The sequence below is a fragment of the Pristiophorus japonicus genome, chromosome X, assembly GCF_044704955.1.
Source record: "Pristiophorus japonicus isolate sPriJap1 chromosome X, sPriJap1.hap1, whole genome shotgun sequence".
In the NCBI taxonomy this organism is placed as follows: Eukaryota; Metazoa; Chordata; class Chondrichthyes; family Pristiophoridae; genus Pristiophorus; species Pristiophorus japonicus.
This window is the reverse complement of record NC_092010.1, coordinates 19,161,635-19,180,777: the sequence shown is the minus strand read 5'-3', so window position 1 is coordinate 19,180,777 and position 19,143 is coordinate 19,161,635. Positions and strand designations below refer to the sequence as shown.

The following is a 19,143-nucleotide window of genomic DNA, read 5'->3' as shown; positions in this document are numbered from 1 at the left end:
AACTTTCTTTCTTGCATAGTGACTTACTGGTGAGCAATATGGCCTCCAGGAAGTGATGTCAGAGTAGATGCAGTGCAAGCCTCCTATTTTGGGGTGGATATTTTAATGAGTTTTCCTCCGCACTTCAGACCTTTCCATTACATTGTTGATAGACTAGCCTAGCAACGTACTTCTCACCCAGCAACCTGCTCCACAGCCTACCCAGCCTGCCCAATGGACTCTGTCATCCATTGCCCAGTTTCCTGCCAAGAGGCATTCTTTGCTCCCGAATCTAGTCTCTCATTCAGTGCCTCACCAGGGTAGCGACAATGAGCAAAATGTTCCCTGTATGCAGTCATTCAGTGAACATTGTCTGGACACTGATCCGAGGTAAAGATCTCTATTGCAGTGTGGTGTTGGTGATGCTGCATATTAGCACATCAAAGCGGTGGCGCACAGCTTCGATTTCCCACCGGATGCTGCTGTGTTTCGAAGCACAGCCCTTGGGAAGGCTCCCAATGGAGGACAGAGGAGAGGGGAGAAGTGGGACTGTCCACATCGATCCACGTCCAGCTGATCCAGAGAGCAACTTGCTAGATTAGGGATGTCCACAAATATATCACTATCACTAGGACGCCCTACTGAGTGACGTGGCTTAGTTGTGTGCAGTTTTGCTCTCCTTACCTAAGGAAGGATATACGTGCCCTAAAGGGACTGCAACGAAGGTTCACTATACCGATCCTGGGATGAAGGGATTGTCCTATGAGGAGAGATTGAGCAGACAATGTCTATATTCCCCCTAGAGCTTAGAAGAATGAGAGGTGATCTCATTGAAAACATATAACATTCTTAAGGGGCTTGACAGGGTAGATGCAGGGAGGATGTTTCCTCTGGCTGGGGAGTCTAGAACCAGGGGTCACAGTCTCAGAATAAGGGGTCGGCCATTTAGGACTGAGAGGAGGAGAAATTTCTTCACTGAGAGGATGGTGAATCTTTGGAATTCTCTGCCCCAGAGGGCTGTGGAGGCTCAGTCTTTGAGTATATTCAAGGCTGAGATCGACAGGTTTTTAGGCACTAAGGGAATCAAGGGATAAGGGGATCAGGCGGGGAAGTGGAGTTGATCTTATTGAAGGGTGGAGCAGGCTCGAGGGGCCGAATGGCCTACTCCTACTCCTAATTCTTATGTTCTTAAGTGATGGGAACTGTGTTACTCTTCTGGCAATTGCATGATGAGTTTCATATTTATTTGAAACTATTCTGTAAACTAACTCCATCTGACTTGCATTAACTTTGATAATGTTACAAAATAGGTCAAATATTTACAGAATTTTCAGGACTGTCATTGGATAAACTGTTACATATGTTCTGTTTTGGAGTTTTTATTCCAATATTGCCCTGCTGCTCAATGCCAAAGACCTTTAAGGGAGCCCATGCTACCTATGGGCTGGAGTCTACCTTTATACACCCGATATCTGGTAATGTAGTAAGCCCTGGGGTTGGAAAGAGCACGGTATTTAGTTTACTGTATAAGTCATGAGCTCTTTCATGATCTCCTAGACTTCGTAAAGTGGTAGAACAAGCACTGAATCATACTGTGGGTTATGTTACATCCTACAGAACAGGCTGATTAAAAGTAACAGATCAGCAGCAGCAAAGCAATGCAGTAGGTTGCAGTGGTTTAGACAACTTTACCTACCCCTTCTCAATACAAGAATAACAAAGGATGGCAACTATTCACTTATTTCAGTTATAATTAACCTGGATCAGCATTTGCACTAGAATTGGCAAGGTGTCAGCCTTGACTTGTGCACAAAATCTAGGCTGACACTCCCCAGTGCAGTACTGAGGGGCAGTACTGAGGGAGTGCCGCACTGTCAGAGGGGCAGTACTGAGGGAGCGCTGCACTGTCAGAGGGACAGTACTGAGAGAGTGCTGCACTGTCAGAGGGGAAGTACTGAGGGAGCGCTGCACTGTTGGAGGGGTGGTACTGAGGGAATGCTGCATTGTCGGAGGGGCAGTACTGAGGCAGCGCTGCACTGAGGGGCAGTACTGAGGGAGCGCCGCACTGTCGGAGGGGCAGTACTGAGGGAGCGCTGCATTGTCGGAGAGGCAGTACTGAGGGAGTGCCGCACTGTCGGAGGGGCGGTACTGAGGGAGCGCTGCACTGTCGGAGAGGCAGTACTGAGGGAGCACTGCACTGTCGGAGGGGCAGTACTGAGGGAGTGCTGCACTGTCGGAGGGACAGTACTGAGGCAGCGCTGCACTGAGGGGCAGTACTGAGGGAGCACCGCACTGTCGGAGGGGCAGTACTGAGCGAGTGCTGCATTGTCGGAGGGGCAGTACTGAGGGAGCGCTGCATTTTTAGAGGGGCAGTACTGAGGCAGCGCTGTACTGTCGGAGGGGCAGTACTGAGGGAGCGCTGCATTGTTGGAGGGGCAGTACTGAGGCAGCGCTGTACTGTCGGAGGGGCAGTACTGAGGGAGTGCTGCACTGTCGGAGGGGCAGTACTGAGGGAGTGCCGCACTGTCGGAGGAGCGGTACTGAGGGAGTGCTGCACTGTCGGAGGGGCAGTACTGAGGCAGCGCTGCACTATCGGAGGGGCAGTACTGAGGCAGCGCTGCACTATCGGAGGGGCCGTCTTTCAGATTGAACTTCCATTTGTCACAATACATTTACATAGTTACTCACGTGCACAAGTTGATCTTGAGTATCAAACTCTTTACTGCATCCTTCCCAGTGACAGTTAGTCTCATAGATGCACTCTGGCTCAAGCTTCCCATCATCTTTATCTCCGTCATCTCGTCCATCCAGCATTCCCAACAAATGATCCTGTTACAAATGATTGCTGAATGAGTGTATATGTACTAGGTCACCTCCCATAGTGGTATCCATGGTAATTCCAAGGACACGCTCTCTCTTACATCTCTTTCTTGTCTCTGTGTTTCTGGTTCTCTCTCTTTGTCGCTTTCTATCCTCTTCTGTTCCTCTATTTGCTTTTCATTTCTTCTGTTTCCCTCGTTCTCCTCTTCTTCTCTCTCACTCTTCTCCTTTTCTGTCTCTTTCCTCTTCTGCTTCTCTCCCCTTTTATTCTTCTCTCTCTCTCTTCTACTCTCTCATTCTCTTCTTCTCTTCTCGTTCTCTCCCTCTTTTCTTCTGTTCTTTAGGGTTGGAGGTGGTGGGTGCCATACTGGGGCGGGGAAGGGAGCCACCAAAGGCCTCAGGCCATATTTTCCGGTGACTGAGGCAGAAAACCTTCAAGGCCGCAGGCTGGTGGGCTACCCTTAACTTTTAGGCAGGTGAGTGGGCCTATTAAGGCGCTGTTGTACTTAAGTAGTAAATACTGCTTTCTAAAGGCACCACTCAGGACCCTGACACCCCAACGCCAGCTGCACCCCTCAATTCCCACTAGTTATTGCACCCCAAGCCCGACCAGATTTTGAAACTCCTCTACCACATCAGGATCCTTAGCTACCACTGGAAGTTTCACCTTCTTCCCCTCCCAACAGGACTCCCAGCACCATCAGCTGTCACACCCCCTGTACCGGCCTGAAGGCTAGAAGTGGAGACGCTCCAATTCACGAGTGTCTTTGGGTGGGGTTAAGAAACCCAGCCAGAGTTCCCACCCCTGGTTGTTGATCTGTTGCCCCCTATTGGGCGGTGCACTTGTGTGGATGTCAGGCCTGGACATGACCAAGTTTGGCTGTGACGTTCATCCAGGGTATCACAGTGCAGTACTGAGGGAGTGCTGCACTGTCGGAGGTGCCGTTTGGATGAGACGTTAAACCGAGGCCCCGTCTGCTCTCTCAAGTGCATGTAAAAGATCCCACGGCACTATTTCGAGGAAGAGCAGGGGAGTTATCCCCGGTATCCTGGCCAATATTTATCCCTCAATCAACATCACAAAAACAGATGATCTGGTCATTATCACATTGCTGTGTGTGGGAGCTTGCTGTACGCAAATTGGCTGCCGCGTTTCCTACATTACAACAGTGACTACACTCCAAAAGTACTTCATTGGCTGTAAAGCGCTTTGGGACGTCTGGTGGTCATGGAAAGTGCTATATAAATCCAAGTCTTTCTTTCTAGCAGAGCCTGGGAACACGCACTGTTTTGGCTCAGATATGAAGAATGGCCTCTTGAATGAAGCATTGGGTGACGGCCAGAATCCTTCAAACCCCACCCCAACATAAGTGAGCACCCTCAGAAGAGGATGGAGGAAATGAGAGAAAGGGTAGTCATTTACCTGTGTGCCCGTAGAGGCCGGGCTGGACACATCTCCCTCTGATCTCTCCTCCAGACATTTGCCACTGAGTGGATCCAATGTGCTGCTGATTGATGACTGTGCTTTCATCTGTATTCAACAATTGAAATGAAATGTTAGAACCAGGGTTCGATCTATAAATGAATAGTATTCAGTCTGGCATGTGACCGTCATATCATACCTTCCAAAGTGTCACACATCAAGGTAACATACATCTATAAAAAGAAAAGAAAGTCTTGCATTTATATAGCGCCTTTCACAACCTCAGGACGTCCCAAAGAACTTTACAGCCAATGAAGTACTTTTGGAGTGTAGTCACTGTTGTAATGTAGGAAACACGGCAGCCAATTTGTGCACAGCAAGCTCCCACACACAGCAATGTGATAATGACCAGATAATCTGTTTCTTTGTTTATGTTGATTGAGGGATAAATATTGGCCAGGACACTGGGGATAACTGCCCTGCTCTTCTTCAAAATAGTGCCATGGGATTTTTTACATCCATCTGAGAGAGCAGACGGGGCCTCGGTTTAACATCTCATCCAAAAGACAGCATCTCCAACAATGCAGCACTCCCTCAGCACTGCACTGGAGTGTCAGCCTAGATTTATGCACTCAAGTTCCATAGAGTGGGACTTGAACCCACAACCTTCATGACTCAGAGGCAAGTGTGCTACCCACTGAACCACAGCTGACAATCCCAAGGGCACCAATTAGTGATTATCCAGTGAGTTAGCAATTGTGCTTGTCCCGATGGGGGGTGTTCATGCTGGGGAAGGGAACTCCTCACATTTCAGGCACCCAGTGCCGGCATCAAGCACCCCCAGGTCAGGTGTGGCACAGCCTCTACTCTGCCCCAGAAACAGGCCTGAGTCCAAATGCAAAGAATTGGCAATCCCACCCAGAGAGACCACAGGATAGACACTGGAGGACCCCGGTGCATCCAGCGGCCTGCCTGACATTTCCAATTCGTGCTAATCAAGGACAGTTTTATGTTGTGGTCCCATGCCCATGAGGACCTGGATTGAGACTGGCTAAACTCATCTCACATAGGACCCAGTAGACAGAGGAGACTTTTACCTCAGCACTCTGGGCTGGATTTGAGCCCAGGTCCCAAGGGTAGAAGGCTAGTGTCTAACCCACCCAGTTTCCCTAAATCCTGCACTTTGATGAGCAAAGGAATGTATAGTTCACAAAAAAAACCTGGTTGACAAAGGAGAGTCAAGTGGTAATTCTGTGACCCCCCAAGCTGCCAGCAGGCACCTGTGCTTGCAGGGGGTCATGAGTCAATGTACCATGTAATTCTCAGCCATTAACATGTTACTAATACCTCAGCTGATACTCCCAATGCAGTACCGAGGGAGTGCTGCACTGTCGGAGGTGCCGCCTTTCAGATGAGACGTTAAACCGAGGCCCTGTCTGCCCTCTCAGGTGGACGTAAAAGATCACATGGCACTATTTCGAGGAAGAGCAGGGGGCGTTATCCCCGGTGTCCTGGTCAATATTTATCCCTCAATCAACATCACTAAAACAGATTATCTGGTCATTATCACATTGCTGTTTTGCGAGCTTGCTGTGGGCAAACTGGCTGCCATGGTTTCCTACATTTCCAACAGTGACTGCATTCAAAAAAGTGCTTAATTGACTGTGAAATGCTTTGGGACATCCTGAGATCGTGAAAGACGTTATATAAATGTTATGTCTATAGTGTACTTATGAATGACTCCACAAGGCAATGTGTTATACTTGAACTGTAGTGACCTTGGTCCTTTAGTCCAAACTCCCGAGTGCTCTGCAAGCATGGTGTGCAGCCTTTTATACTGGGCCCTGCCACCAGGGCAGGAAAGCCCCAGTCTCCACCAGTTGCACCCTCTAGTGGTGCCAGCATGTATGTACACAATGTGAACCTTATTGATAATACATCAGGTAAACAAGTCTCCATCTTATGCAACTATACAGTGACTACACATAGAGTACATCCATCGTCAGCATATGCAACAATAAATGCGTCTTTTTTAAATATTAATTAACAGAGCCCAGTGTTCTCACTAAATACATACATTACATGCTGACAGTGAGTCCATCTATCTCTCTCTCCATCTTCCAAGTCTTCTTTCAGGACCCACGTTGATCATTTTCCCCAAGCCCAGACCAATATCCCTACCCATTCTGCTTATTCAAGTGTCAATCCCATTCCTTTTAGGGTGCAGGATGAAGACGAGGAATACCTCGATTGGTTTAGCCTAGCTTGCTCTGTTCTGTACCTGGAAGGGCTTGGAGGTCCTGTGTGGCTGTGAATGTGCCAGGAGCGTGGCTCCGCTGTGCTGGTGTTGCTGGGAACTGCATGGCAGGGAGGGGTGGCTGAGGGGCTGCGTGTGCCCATATGTAGCGGCCACCACTTTCGGCTGAATGAGGAACTGTTGGTGTTTGGAGGAGGGCATTGTAGTGTGAGGAAATCCACAAGTTGGGCTGTAATTAGAAATCAGTTGTGGTTAAAAATAAACATGCATCCTGAGGTAACTGGAAAACACAACTCCAGGTCACACTGGTCCTTTCAACTCTTCAAACATCACAATTCTTCCTTTATTTCATTTTGTAGGACAATGCAAGTGGAAAGAAATGAATTAACATTTCAATTCAGAACGTAAGAGTACAGGAAAACTTAGAACAATATAACGGCAAGTCCTTCCTCAGATCTTCAATCTGCCCAGTCATGGACTCTATCTGACCAGCTTCAGCTCCTCAGGAAAGGCTGTTCAAAGCTTCTCCCTGACACCCCCCAACACAAACTCCCAATGTTGTTCCCTTCCCTCCCTCTTTTTCGACAATCCCCTCCCCTCCTTTTTATTTGTATCTTGTTTCTCTCTCTTTCCCATGGCAACTGGTGATGAGTCCACCATTCACACCCCATCTAGACTCACCTTTTGTTTCCTAACTTGTGCCATTACCATCTCATTTCGGCCCACCATCCCTTTTGTCTCTCTAATCTCTCCTACCTGCCACCCTATCACCGACCTTCCCTCTTGTTCTTCACCCCGTCTCCCCCTTTCCCTGCCCCTGCACTTTCTCAAGAATCTGTTACACCTCAAACTTTTCCAGTTCTGACGAAGGGTCGCCGACTCGAAACGTTAACTCTGTTTCTCTCTCCACAGATGCTGCCCGACCCGCTGAGATTTCCAGTGATTCCTGTTTTATTTCAAACTCCAGAATGTCTATCCAAATTCACACTCAACATTATTCATCCTTGACCAGTTCACACCACTTGATGATTAGTCTTTCTTGCCATGACATTTCAAAGGTTATAGCAGCTCAAGAGCTGAAATGGTCTGTACTTATATTCAGTTTAGTTCCTAACCAGATACAACCCTCTTCTACCCCTCCTTTGCTGAAGGTGCTGACTCTGGCTGGGGTTGCATTGGCTGTCCAAACCTTGCCCAGGTGACCATCTCTGAGCCTACACAGGACTGTCAGCAGGCGATACTATTGTAAGGGGCATTACAGCGGAGTCTGATGCTGCTTTACCCGATATACAGACACACACACTCGCCTACTTCGCAGCAATGGCAGGAATCCTGCGCTGACACCTTGGCTGATGGTACAGCCTTGGCTGTGATCACCTAGCTCAGCACAGATGGGTGGGCGGGGTGAAGCTTGAGACCATCCAGGACTGTATGACTCAGTAATACACTTGGCATCATCTTTACTGACAAAGCCATTGGTGGGACTCCAAGTATCAAGAGAAGTCTTGCTACAGTTATATAAGGTATTGGCAAGGCCACACCTGGAATACTGTGTTCAGTTTTGGTTTCCATATTTAAGAAAGGAATACTTGCTTTGGAGGCAGTTCAGAGAAGGTTCACTCGGTTGATTCCGGAGATGAGGGGGTTGACTTATGAGGAAAGGTTGAGTAGGTTGGGCCTCTACTCATTGGAATTCAGAAGAATGAGAGGTGATCTTATCGAAACGTATAAGATTATGAGGGGGCTTGACAAGGTGGATGCAGAGAGGATGTTTCCACTGATAGGGGAGACTAGAACTAGAGGGTATAATCTTAGAATAAGGGTACGCCCATTTAAAACTGAGATGAGGAGAAATTTCTTCTCTCAGAGGGTTGTAAATCTGTGGAATTCTCTGCCTCAGAGAGCTGTGGAAGCTGGGACATTGAATAAATTTAAGACAGAAATAGACAGTTTCTTAAATGATAAGGGAATAAGGGGTTATGGGGAACGGGCGGGGAAGTGGAGCTGAGTCCATGATCAGATCAGCCATGATCTTATTAAATGGCAGAGCAGGCTCGAGGTGCCGTATGGCCTATTCCTGTTCCTATTTCTTATGTTCTTATGTATCATTTTTGTTTTGGAATAGAGGAGGCTGAGGGGAGACCTAATTGAGGTGTATAATGTTATGAGGGGCCTAAATAGAGTGGCTGGGAAGGACCTATTTCCCTTAGCAGAGGGGTCAATAACCAGGGGACATAGATTTAAAGTAATTGGGGGGATTTGAGGGGAAATGTCTTCACCAGAGGGTGGTGGGGGTCTGGAACTCACTGCCTGAAAGGGTGGTAGAGGCAGAAACCCTCACCACATTTAAAAAGTACTTGGATGTGCACTTGAAGTGCCGTAACCTACAGGGCTACGGACCTCGAGCTGGAAAGTGGGATTAGGCTGGGTAGCTCTTTGTCGGCCGGCACATACATGATGGGCCGAATGGCCTCCTTCCGTGCTGTAAATTTCTGTGATTCTATGATTCTATCAGGATTTAAGTTATGAGGAAAGGTTAAGGAAGTTGTCAGACTTTTATTTGGGAAAGAGAACAGCTGAAGATGATGCAGTTGAAGTTTTCTAGTTCATGACAGCAATTGACAAAGTTGATCCAGGCAAATTGTTCATTGAGGTGACGGGTTCAGATATTAGGGGGCAATAAGTAGTTAGGAGTAAGAAGGCAGGACACGAGGTGGAATGCATTGCTAGGTAAGCCCACTGAAGTGAACATAGTAAGCCGGTTCAAAGGGCAACTACATATGTCTCTGGAGAGATGAGATTGAGGGTTTTGGTGACAAGGTGGGTTGGTGGGGTTGAGATCTATCAAAAAGAGTTGCTGGGCATTCCGAAATATTCTTAAGTTCTTGGATCCAGCCATAGATATTTAGAGCAGGAGGGGAAAACGAAGGAAACATTAAGGGCTAGAACTTTGCCTCCTTTGTTAGTGCCTCCGGGAGAGGGGTAGGCGATAACGTGGCACTACCAGCTTTGCGACCGTGCGCGGTGAGTGTACTGACGCCGGCGAGATTCCCGTCGAGGTTAGCGGCGACGTTAACCCCTAGCGCCACGATCTCCTGCGCCCCGGAGACCGTGACGTCATCGCGCTGCGCATCGCCCCGGTAACACCCCGGATCCAAACTTGGGTTCCGCCCCCCCCCCCCCCCCCCGCATCGCCGGGCGACAACGCCGACAGCCGCAGGAGGCGTTGTTAGGGAGGCCGGGGGCTTGGGGAGCGGTGTTTAAAGGGGATGGGGGTTGCGTCAAATAAAACATTTTCTCAATCCCTGAGGTCCATTTTTTCACCAGTTTCTTCGGCCGTGATCGATCAGCCCTACAGTCTGTTAGAGAGCTCGGGGCTGATCGTGGCGGATCGCGGTTGCTGCCGGCGATGAGGGACCTCGGTCCCATGCAGGGCCTGCAGCGATGGCCCTTCTATTTAAGGGAGGGAAGGAGCCTCTGATCCCGGCTGCGCTACCCTTGACATTGTGCAGCGCTCCACCACTACCGCCCCTCCTGCCGGCTTTAGCGCTCCAAGGGAAGGGGTAACGCTTGATTTAGTGCTCCACTTCCGTCCTGGAGCGCTAAACCGGAAGTTCACGTCGGAGTCCCTCGCGTAGCGCCCGCCGATACTTTCGCACTACCGCAAACGTTAGCGCCCCAAACGCAATTTCTGCCCCTTATTTTTAAAACGACAGCCTCACCTGATACCCGTGACGGATAAATGTCCGTATGACCCACTCGTTGCTGAGCCACAGTGCGAGTTATTGATGAAGGCAACCAGAGAGTTGGGCGATGTCCTGATCATGGTCTGCAGGTCGATACTGCTGTCAGAGAGTGGCGAGATGGACAAGGCCCGCCTCTTACCCATCTTCATCGTGTTCCGAGGGGTCGAGAACCTGGAACTGAATGCTGGGGCACAAAAAAAAACCAAATTGTGACATTAAGATCGTCTCAGCAATGAGAGTATCGACTTCCACTTCCATGCTGCGCCTTGGCTGAAGAAGACCATCTCAGGCCAGAAAGAAAATGCTGCGCGTTGAGCAGGTGCGAAGAGAGAAACAGAAATGGTGGACAGCGAGTGAGGCTGGACTTGCACGCGGCTGTGATACTCTCCGTGGTAGGAAAGGCTGGGTGAGACAGCAGTGGCTCCCCACAGTCCATGGAACTGTATCCCAGCTGGAGCCGGCACCTTCACAGCAGGGGAGAAGACTAGATGGCGAATTTACCCATCTTGCTAACTGCAACAACAACTTGCATCTAGATAGCGTCCTAAACGTCGTAAAACATTCCAAGGTGCTTCAGAGGAGCGTTATAAAACAAAATTTGACACCGAGCCACATAAGGGGATATTAGGACAGTTGACCAAAAGCTTGGTCATAAGGAGTGTCTTAAAGGAGCAGAGGGAGGTCGAGAGGCGGAGAGGTTTACGCAGGGAATTCCAGAGCTTTAAGGTCTAGGCAACAGAATGTACGGCCACCCATTGTGGAGAGATTGAAATCGGAGATACGCAAGAGGCCAAAATTGGAGGAGCGCAGAGATCTCGGGGGGTTGGAGGAGGTTACAGAGATAGGGAGGGGTGTAGGCGCTGGAGGAGATTACAGACATAGGGAGGGGTGTAGGGGGTGGAGGAGGTTACAGAAATAGGGAGGGGTGTAGGGCTTGAGGAGGTTACAGAAATAGGGAGGGGTGTAGGGCTTGAGGAGGTTACAGAGATAGGGAGGGGTATAGGGGCTGGAGGAGATTACAGACATAGGGAGGGGTGTAGGGCTTGAGGAGGTTACAGAAATAGGGAGGGGTGTAGGGCTTGAGGAGGTTACAGAGATAGGGAGGGGTGTAGGGGCTGGAAGAGGTTACAGAGATAGGGAGGGACAAGACCATGGAGGGATTTGAACACAAGGATATGAATTTTGAAATCGAGGCGTTGGTGGATTCAAGCCAATGTAGGTCAACGAGCACAGGGGGTGATGGGTGAGCGGGACTTGGTGTGAGTTAGGACACGGGCAGAGAGCACAGGGGTGATGGGTGAGCGGGACTCGGTGTGAGTTAGGACACGGGCAGAGAGCACAGGGGTGATGGGTGAATGGGACTTGGTGTGAGTTAGGACACAGGTCAGTGAGCACGGGGGTGATGGGTGAGCGGGACTTGGTGCGAGTTAGGACATGGGCAGCGAGCACAGGGGGTGATGGGTGAGTGAGACTTGGTGCGAGTTAGGACATGGGCAGCGAGCACAGGGGTGATGGGTGAGCGGGACTTGGTGCGAGTTAGGACACGGGGCAGTGAGCACAGGGGAAGATGGGTGAGCGGGACTCGGTGTGAGTTAGGACACGGGGCAGTGAGCACAGGGGTGATGGGTGAGTGGGACTCGGTGCGAGTTAGGACACAGGGCAGTGTGCACAGGGGTGATGGGTGAGCGGGACTTGGTGCGAGTTAGGACACGGACAGTGAGCACAGTGGGTGATGGGTGAGCGGGACTTGGTGTGAGTTAGGACATGAGGCACAGGGGGTGATGGGTGAGCGGGACTTGGTGCGAGTTAGGACACAGGGCAGTGTGCACAGGGGGTGATGGGTGAGCGGGACTTGGTGCGAATTAGGACACGGGGCAGTGAGCACAGGGGGTGATGGGTGAGCGGAACTTGGTGCGAATTAGGACACGGGGCAGTGAGCACAGGGGGTGATGGGTGAGCGGAACTTGGTGCGAATTAGGACACGGGGCAGTGAGCACAGGGGGTGATGGGTGAGCGGAACTCGGTGCGAGTTAGGACACGGGGCAGTGAGCACAGGGGGTGATGGGTGAGTGGGACTTGGTGTGATTAAACTGCCTCTTATTGCATAATTTATTGAACTAACCAATAGACTGCTGACAGGACAAGGTCTGGTCAGTGCTATTCCTACTTCACTCATAGTCATTGCACAACTGTGAAATATCGCAACACCAGAGTGACATTCACTACTCTCACCAACAGATGGCAGTAAATGACAGCAATAGACACACTTCCTTCAAGCAAAACTGCCCCTTCTCATTCAAGTGACACTGACATCATCCTTGTCATTGGGTTGAACCATTTATCCCCGAGACTGATGGATACTCTTTGTAAAGCTTTGGAAGGGCAACAGGAATGGGTTTTTTAACGCAAAGCTCTCTCTTTCATGACATTTTCTATTCCCTCTTAATCCCTTTCCTCTCCCACACGACACTCTACCTGAAGCACAGATAGAGCACCTGCTCACCTCCACCAATGTTGCTCAGAAACCAGATGCTTAGAGGCGCATGGGGAAGTCCAGGCTTCCTCCGACCGTTCCCTCTCTTGCCGCCCGCTCGGTCCCTCCCTGCGAAGGTGGAACTCAGTCCACGGGGCAACTTGGCAGTGTGCCACTACTCTCCGCACAGTGCCTCAGTGCTCCAGTGACCCGTGCCTCATTTTAGCTGTCACCATTCCATTGTCATCCCAAAAGACCCTGACCGGGGAATACTCACCATCCATCGAGTGCATGTGTTCAGCGGTGGGCTGCAGCACGACTTCCCCGTGATGTCCAGCCAGTACGTTAGCTTGATGGTAGAAGCTAACAGTGTTTGGCCCTAAAGAATATCGAAGATAACAGCGGTGATTCCACTTTGGGTAAAGGTAAATGTAGGCAGATCTAGCACCCTGTACGACCCAAACCTGCCCCAGTGCAAGCACTGGAGAGGGTAGCTAACGCTAAATCCAGTGAAATATGTCTGCACAATGCTGGTCCGAACACTCCTATGATGTTCGAGTGAGCTGACCGATACTCACACTTTGTAAGTAGTCCAATGCCCAATACATATTATTCCATCAGGTTTTACAACCGTGATGCTCACAATACAGTGATTTTATGTATTGGTATATTTTAGATACACAGCAATATTTTAAATCATCTTTTGTGAATATAATTTCGGGTGTCAACATCAAACACTCCCAGGGCAGGTACAGCACGGGTTAGATACAGAGTAAAGCTCCCTCTACACTGTCCCAACAAACACTCCCAGGGCAGGTACAGCACGGGTTAGAGGCAGAGTAAAGCTCCCTCTACACTGTCCTGTCAAACACTCCCAGGACAGGTACAGCACGGGTTAGATACAGAGTAAAGCTCCCTCTACACTGTCCCTTCAAACACTCCCAGGGTAGGTACAGCACGGGTTAGATACAGAGTAAAGCTCCCTCTACACTGTCCCAGCAAACACTCCCAGGGCAGGTACAGCACGGGTTAGATACAGACTAAAGCTCCCTCTACACTGTCCCATCAAACACTCCCAGGGTAGGTACAGCACGGGTTAGATACAGAGTAAAGCTCCCTCTACACTGTCCCATCAAATACTCCCAGGGGAGGTACAGCATGGGTTAAATACAAAGTAAAGCTCCCTCTACACTGTCCCATCAAATACTCCCAGGGCAGGTACAGCACGGGTTGGATGCAGAGTAAAGCTCCCTCTACAATGTCCCATCAAACACTCCCAGGGCAGGTACAGCACGGGTTAGATACAGAGTACAGCTAAATAACGTAGCGGAGAGTATATTAACTATTACAGATAATGATAGGGTGTATATAATACATTGTAGCATGTATAAAGTAGCATATAATATATACTATAGCACACAACATATAATGCAGTGCATAATTAGATAATGTAGCGTATAATATATAATGTAGCATATAATATATGATGTGGTGTATTATTATACTATATATTTTCCTGCATTCACCACAGTCTAATAGCAATGACTGCAGCCACTGGTTCTGTGTGCCTATAATTCGGCCATCCCCAACCTTCACTCTCAGTCACTAGCGCTAAAGAGCAGCACAGTCCAGGGTTAGTAGTAATGATGTATAAAGCAGCCAGAGGCCCTGGGAGGGGAAGGGGAAAGAAATGAAAAGGAAACAAAAAATAGCCAGGGCACCTGTTGCTAACTGGTACGCAGTAACCCTGCCAGAGATATACGAGTGTGGGTACTGGGTGAGTGCAGGATCAGGCTTGGTGGTGATGCCCTCCACTGTTGAATAGCATGCCAATATTCACAGTCTGGATTCACACTTTGGTGAGGTAGCGAGGGGTGTCAGCACAGATGGAACTACCCCAGTACGGAGTCAGTGCCTTCAGGAGGAGAGGGGAGCTAGTTGAAAGCATATGATAACTACTTGCTGTGCTTTCCACTGAATAAAGAGAGAGTGCAGGGTCCTGCTTAAGTGTTGCTCTCCTAGAAACACATACATTGGTCTTCCATATTTTGTTCCCTTTCCTCCCTCGTTTTACAAACCTCCCTTTTTATTTTGATCTTTTTTCTCTGTTTCCCATGGCAGTCAGTAATTATTCCACCATTCACACTCTATCTAGACTCACCTTTTGTTTCCTAACTCCCGCCATCACCATCTCAATTCGGCCCATCATCCCTTTGTCCCTCTAATCTCTCCTGCCTTCCACCCTATCACCGACCTTCCCTTTTATTCTTCCCTCCCCTCCCCCCTTTCCCTCTCAGGGCCCCAGCATTTCCTCAAGAATCTGTTACTTTCCCACTTTTGATGAAGGGTCATCGACCCGAGACGTTAACTCTGCTTCCTCTCCACAGATGCTGCTCGGCCTGCTGAGATTGTCAGCATTGTCTGTTTTTACATTGGTCTTCCATGATGGCTCACTGAGTTTATGAAGCGAGCAGCTTCAGGCACACGAGGAAATCCCAGGCCCGATGCTGAGTCTGTGCTGATGGGGACTGTAGCTGCCCTCTTTGTCCCTGGGCGCAGGCAGGCAGTTTGAGCCCGCTGCCAATCACTTGCTGCGTTGAATTTTGTGGATGGTCGAGATTGGGGTTGGGCGGTGGGGTGGGGGGGGGGGGGGGGGCGGGGGGCGAGGGTTTTCGAGAATGCGGAGTACTTGTGGAACTGTACCCTAGCAAGGAGTCAGGCAGAACATAAAAATACATCTGCTGCATTAAATGAAACCTCTGGGGTTTGAATCAGACTCTGGCCTCCTGCCAGTTGTATTCAGAGTGAGGTCCTCACCCTCTGCAGTTAAATAGCTGTGGAACCATATCACGAAAGGAGGGAAGACAAGTGAGTGCGTTTAAGAGGAAAAGTATGAGTGAGTGAAAGCTATACTGACCCTCTGCTGGTGCCAGTCCATGGGGCACTGTGTTGGAGGGGCATTGCCCTTGGCCTGGCTTGAGGTAGTGGTCCATGTGCTGGTTCTGGGGGTGCTGTATAGCACTGAACACTGCCTGGCTGTCTCTGGCCTGGCTCCGATGAGGAGACATGCCGATGTGCGATACATCAGAGAAGACAGGACTGTCTGAGGGACCAAATCTGATCAGAAGGAAACAGAATGAGTCAAACCGGCAACAAAATCTTTCACAAAGAGAATTCCAGAAGATAATGGGGTTTAATTTCCTCTGAGCGTTGGAGATAGCGCACGCTAATCGAGCATCATCGCACAGTGCTTTTGCGCGTTTTGCATCAATGGCCGCCTGCACTTTGCCCTCACACTCTGCCGCTCGTGCCTGTGATGCACCTTAACGCACACACTGTGGTCTCAGGCTTTCGGTTGCTGGTTTCGTGCTCGCGAGCCCCCAATTAAAGGCAAACGAGCTCATTAGCTTTGTTGCAGCGCATTCGCACGTTGCGCTAATCGCCCACACTTGAAGCCGGCATGAAATCGGCAGAAGCCGCCTGGAGAGGCTGAGGGAGAGCGGGCAGAGTGAGAGTGAGCTCCAGCAAGGCTCAGACACAAGACCCGACTCAGTACGGCCACGTAGGACCAGCGGCTCCTGTGCATTAAAAAAAATTCATTCCTGGGATGTGGGTGTCTCTAGCAAGGCCGGCATTTATTGCCCAACCCTAATCGAGAAGTTGGTAGTGAGCCGCCTTCTTGAACCGTTGCAGTCCGTGTGGTGAAGGTACACCCACAGTGCTGTTAGGGAGGGAGTGCCAGGATTTTGATCCAGCGACAATGAACTGGATACCGAGGAGGAGGTGGGAGAGGAGGAGGGGGAGGAAGGAGAATAGGGAGGAAAGGGCAGGAGGAGGGGGAGGAGGAGGAGGAGGGGGAGGACAAGGGGAGGAGGATAAGGTGGGAGAGGAGGAGGAGGGGAGAGGAGGAGGGAGAGGAGGTGGTAGGAGGGGGAGGAGAGGAGGAGGAAGGGGAGGAGGAGGGGGAGGAGGGGGAGGAGGAGGAGGTGGGAGAGGAGGAGGAGGTGGAGGAGGAGGAGGAGGGGGAGGAGGAGGAGGAGGGGGAGGAAGAGGAGGAGGTGGGGGAGGAAGAGGAGGAGGGGGAGGGAGGGGGAGGAGAGGAGGAGGGAGAGGAGAAAGGGGAGGAGGTGGAAGGAGGGGGAGGAGAGGAGGAGGGAGAGGAGAAGGGAGAGGAGGTGGGAGGAGGGGGAGGAGGAGGAAGTGGGAGAGGAGGAGGAGGAGGGGGAGGAGGACGGGGAGGAGGAGCGAGAGAAGGCGGAGGTGGGAGAGGAGGAGGTGTGAAGGAGGAGGAAGACTCAAGCATCAGAGGTGAACAATTCATGTACACTTCTATCCAATGCAGTGGGAGTACCATCGCACCATCCGGACCTCACAGAGGATATTGCAAGATCCACAATAACCTGCGTGGCCTTGTCTGTGGGGCAGGGTACCCCGGTTTAAATGGATGATTCCGCACATTTGCACATTAACGCCAAACAGACCCACGTTTGCATGCATGCTGCCAGTACTGCATTTGCGCTTTAAAAAGCCCCGTGAGCTGAACTGGACTCCGAAATAACGCCGCATCTCTGCGCCGAGGGAATTAGACCCCGAGGTCACGAGCGAGGGGGACCGGTGCACTCAGCACGATGTCATTCAGTGCTGAATCCAGGCCACCAGTGTTGAAGAACAGCGGGGGATGGAGAAGAGGTTTGCAAGCTGGGCTTTTCTGAGTTAGCTGGTCTCAACCAGAGCCAGCAGTTGAGGTGATGTGGTTGGCTTCACACCCCTGGGTCAGGCAGGGCTCAAACTGTCGAGTGACCCCTCTTGGAGAGTGTACGCATATTGTGTGTGTATATGTGCGCACGTACAGTGTTTGTGTGTGTGTGTGAGATGGCGGGGGAGGGGGGATTGGTGAGTCACGGTCAAAAATATAAAAAGAAATCACGTTTCCTGCCGATACTCTGCGTCTAGGGTGACACGTGAAGATTGGTGAGGTACCAGAAGAACATAAGAAATAGGAGCAGGAGTAGGCCATACGGCCCCTCGAGCCTGCTCCGCCATTTAATAAGATCATGGTTGATCTGATCATGGACTCAGCTCCACTTCCCTGCCCGCTCCCCATAACCCTCACTCCCTTATCGCTCAAAAATCTGTCTATCTCCGCCTTAAATATATTCAATGACCCAGCCTCCGCAGCTCTCTGGGGCAGAGAATTCCACAGATTTACAACCCTCTGAGAGAAGAAATTCCTCCTCGTCTCAGTTTTAAATGGGTGACCCCTTATTCTGAGACTATGTCCCCTAGTTTTAGATTCCCCCACGAGGAGAAACATCCTCTCTGCATCCACCTTGTCAAGGCCCCTCAGAATCTTATACGTTTCGATAAGATCACCTCCCATTCATCTAAAGATGATGGTCGCCCGTGGACCGACCCTCAGCACAGGATAGCACCTTTGGGAGAGGAGGAGTGGGAACAAGAAAAGCTCTTTCGCGTTGAAGTGACTCCGTCTGTCATCAGTCGCCGAGGAGTGCCCCCCTTTGCATCCCCTCCTCCCCCGTGACTTACCCCCGCACTGTTTGTGGGACGCTGGGGTCGTAGAGGTAACTGCGTTCTTGGTGCAGCAAATCGACTGGCATCGAGGCTTGAACAGCCGAGTTATGCTGGTGGGCACCTGAGGAGGAGGGAGAGAGAAGACAAGCACATTAGGAAGAGGCTGGAGTGGTGCTTGCACCAGCCCCTCAGACCCCGCTGCCCTGTGCTGGAGAAGCCCGTCCTCCGTACCTTCTGTCGCCCATGTTGACATACTTGCTCTGTAGTGACTGTGGTTCTCGTATTGGACTGTTCAGCCACCTAAGGACTCATGCTAAGAGTGGAAGCAAGTCTTCCTCGATTCCGAGGGACTGCCTATGATGATGGTGATGGACTTTTTCAAGGCCGGCATTTATTGCCCATCCCTAATTGCCCCTTGAGAAGATGGTGGTGAGCCGCCTTCTTGAACCGCTGCAGTCCGTGTGGTGAAGGTGCTCCCACAGTGCTGTTAGGGAGGGAGTTCCAGGATTCTGACCCAGCGGCGATGAAGGAACGGTGATATATTTCCAAGTCAGGATGGTGTGTGACTTGGAGGGGAACTAGCAGGTGATGGTGTTCCCATGCGCCTGCTGCCCTTGTCCTTCTAGGCGGGTTTGGGAGGTTCTGCATCAGTAAGCGTGACATTTTTAACAGTAGGGTTGGAGGCTAAGTGGCCAATTATTTAGTGTGCTGTGCCAGTGTAACACTGGGCCATACTGAACTTCTTGTATAGGACACAAAAGGAGAATATGAATTGAAATGCTAACTCAGGCCCCCCCAATGGCTCAGTGCACGAATTGATAGTGAGTTGTACAGACAAGTTGAAGCTTCGATTCCTGGTTTGCGCGTGAGCTGATCATAACTGGGGCAGCAGTTGGGGCTACAATTGGTCTGA

At 50.5% G+C, this 19,143-nt stretch overlaps 1 protein-coding gene across 1 annotated transcript in view; it reads right to left on the bottom strand.

The window, feature by feature from the left end:
- gli1 (GLI family zinc finger 1) overlaps positions 1–18,316 on the bottom strand; it is a 39,834-nt gene extending 21,518 nt beyond the window's left edge. Inside the window, exons 1-6 of the mRNA XM_070869288.1 lie at positions 18,246–18,316; positions 15,616–15,815; positions 10,202–10,409; positions 6,504–6,708; positions 4,223–4,330; positions 2,668–2,808 (exon numbers count right to left, since the gene is read on the bottom strand). Of these exons, the coding sequence (XP_070725389.1) occupies positions 2,668–2,808; positions 4,223–4,330; positions 6,504–6,708; positions 10,202–10,409; positions 15,616–15,815; positions 18,246–18,316 (933 nt within the window). The remainder of the gene's footprint in view (positions 1–2,667; positions 2,809–4,222; positions 4,331–6,503; positions 6,709–10,201; positions 10,410–15,615; positions 15,816–18,245) is intronic.
- Positions 18,317–19,143: the final 827 nt, after the last annotated feature.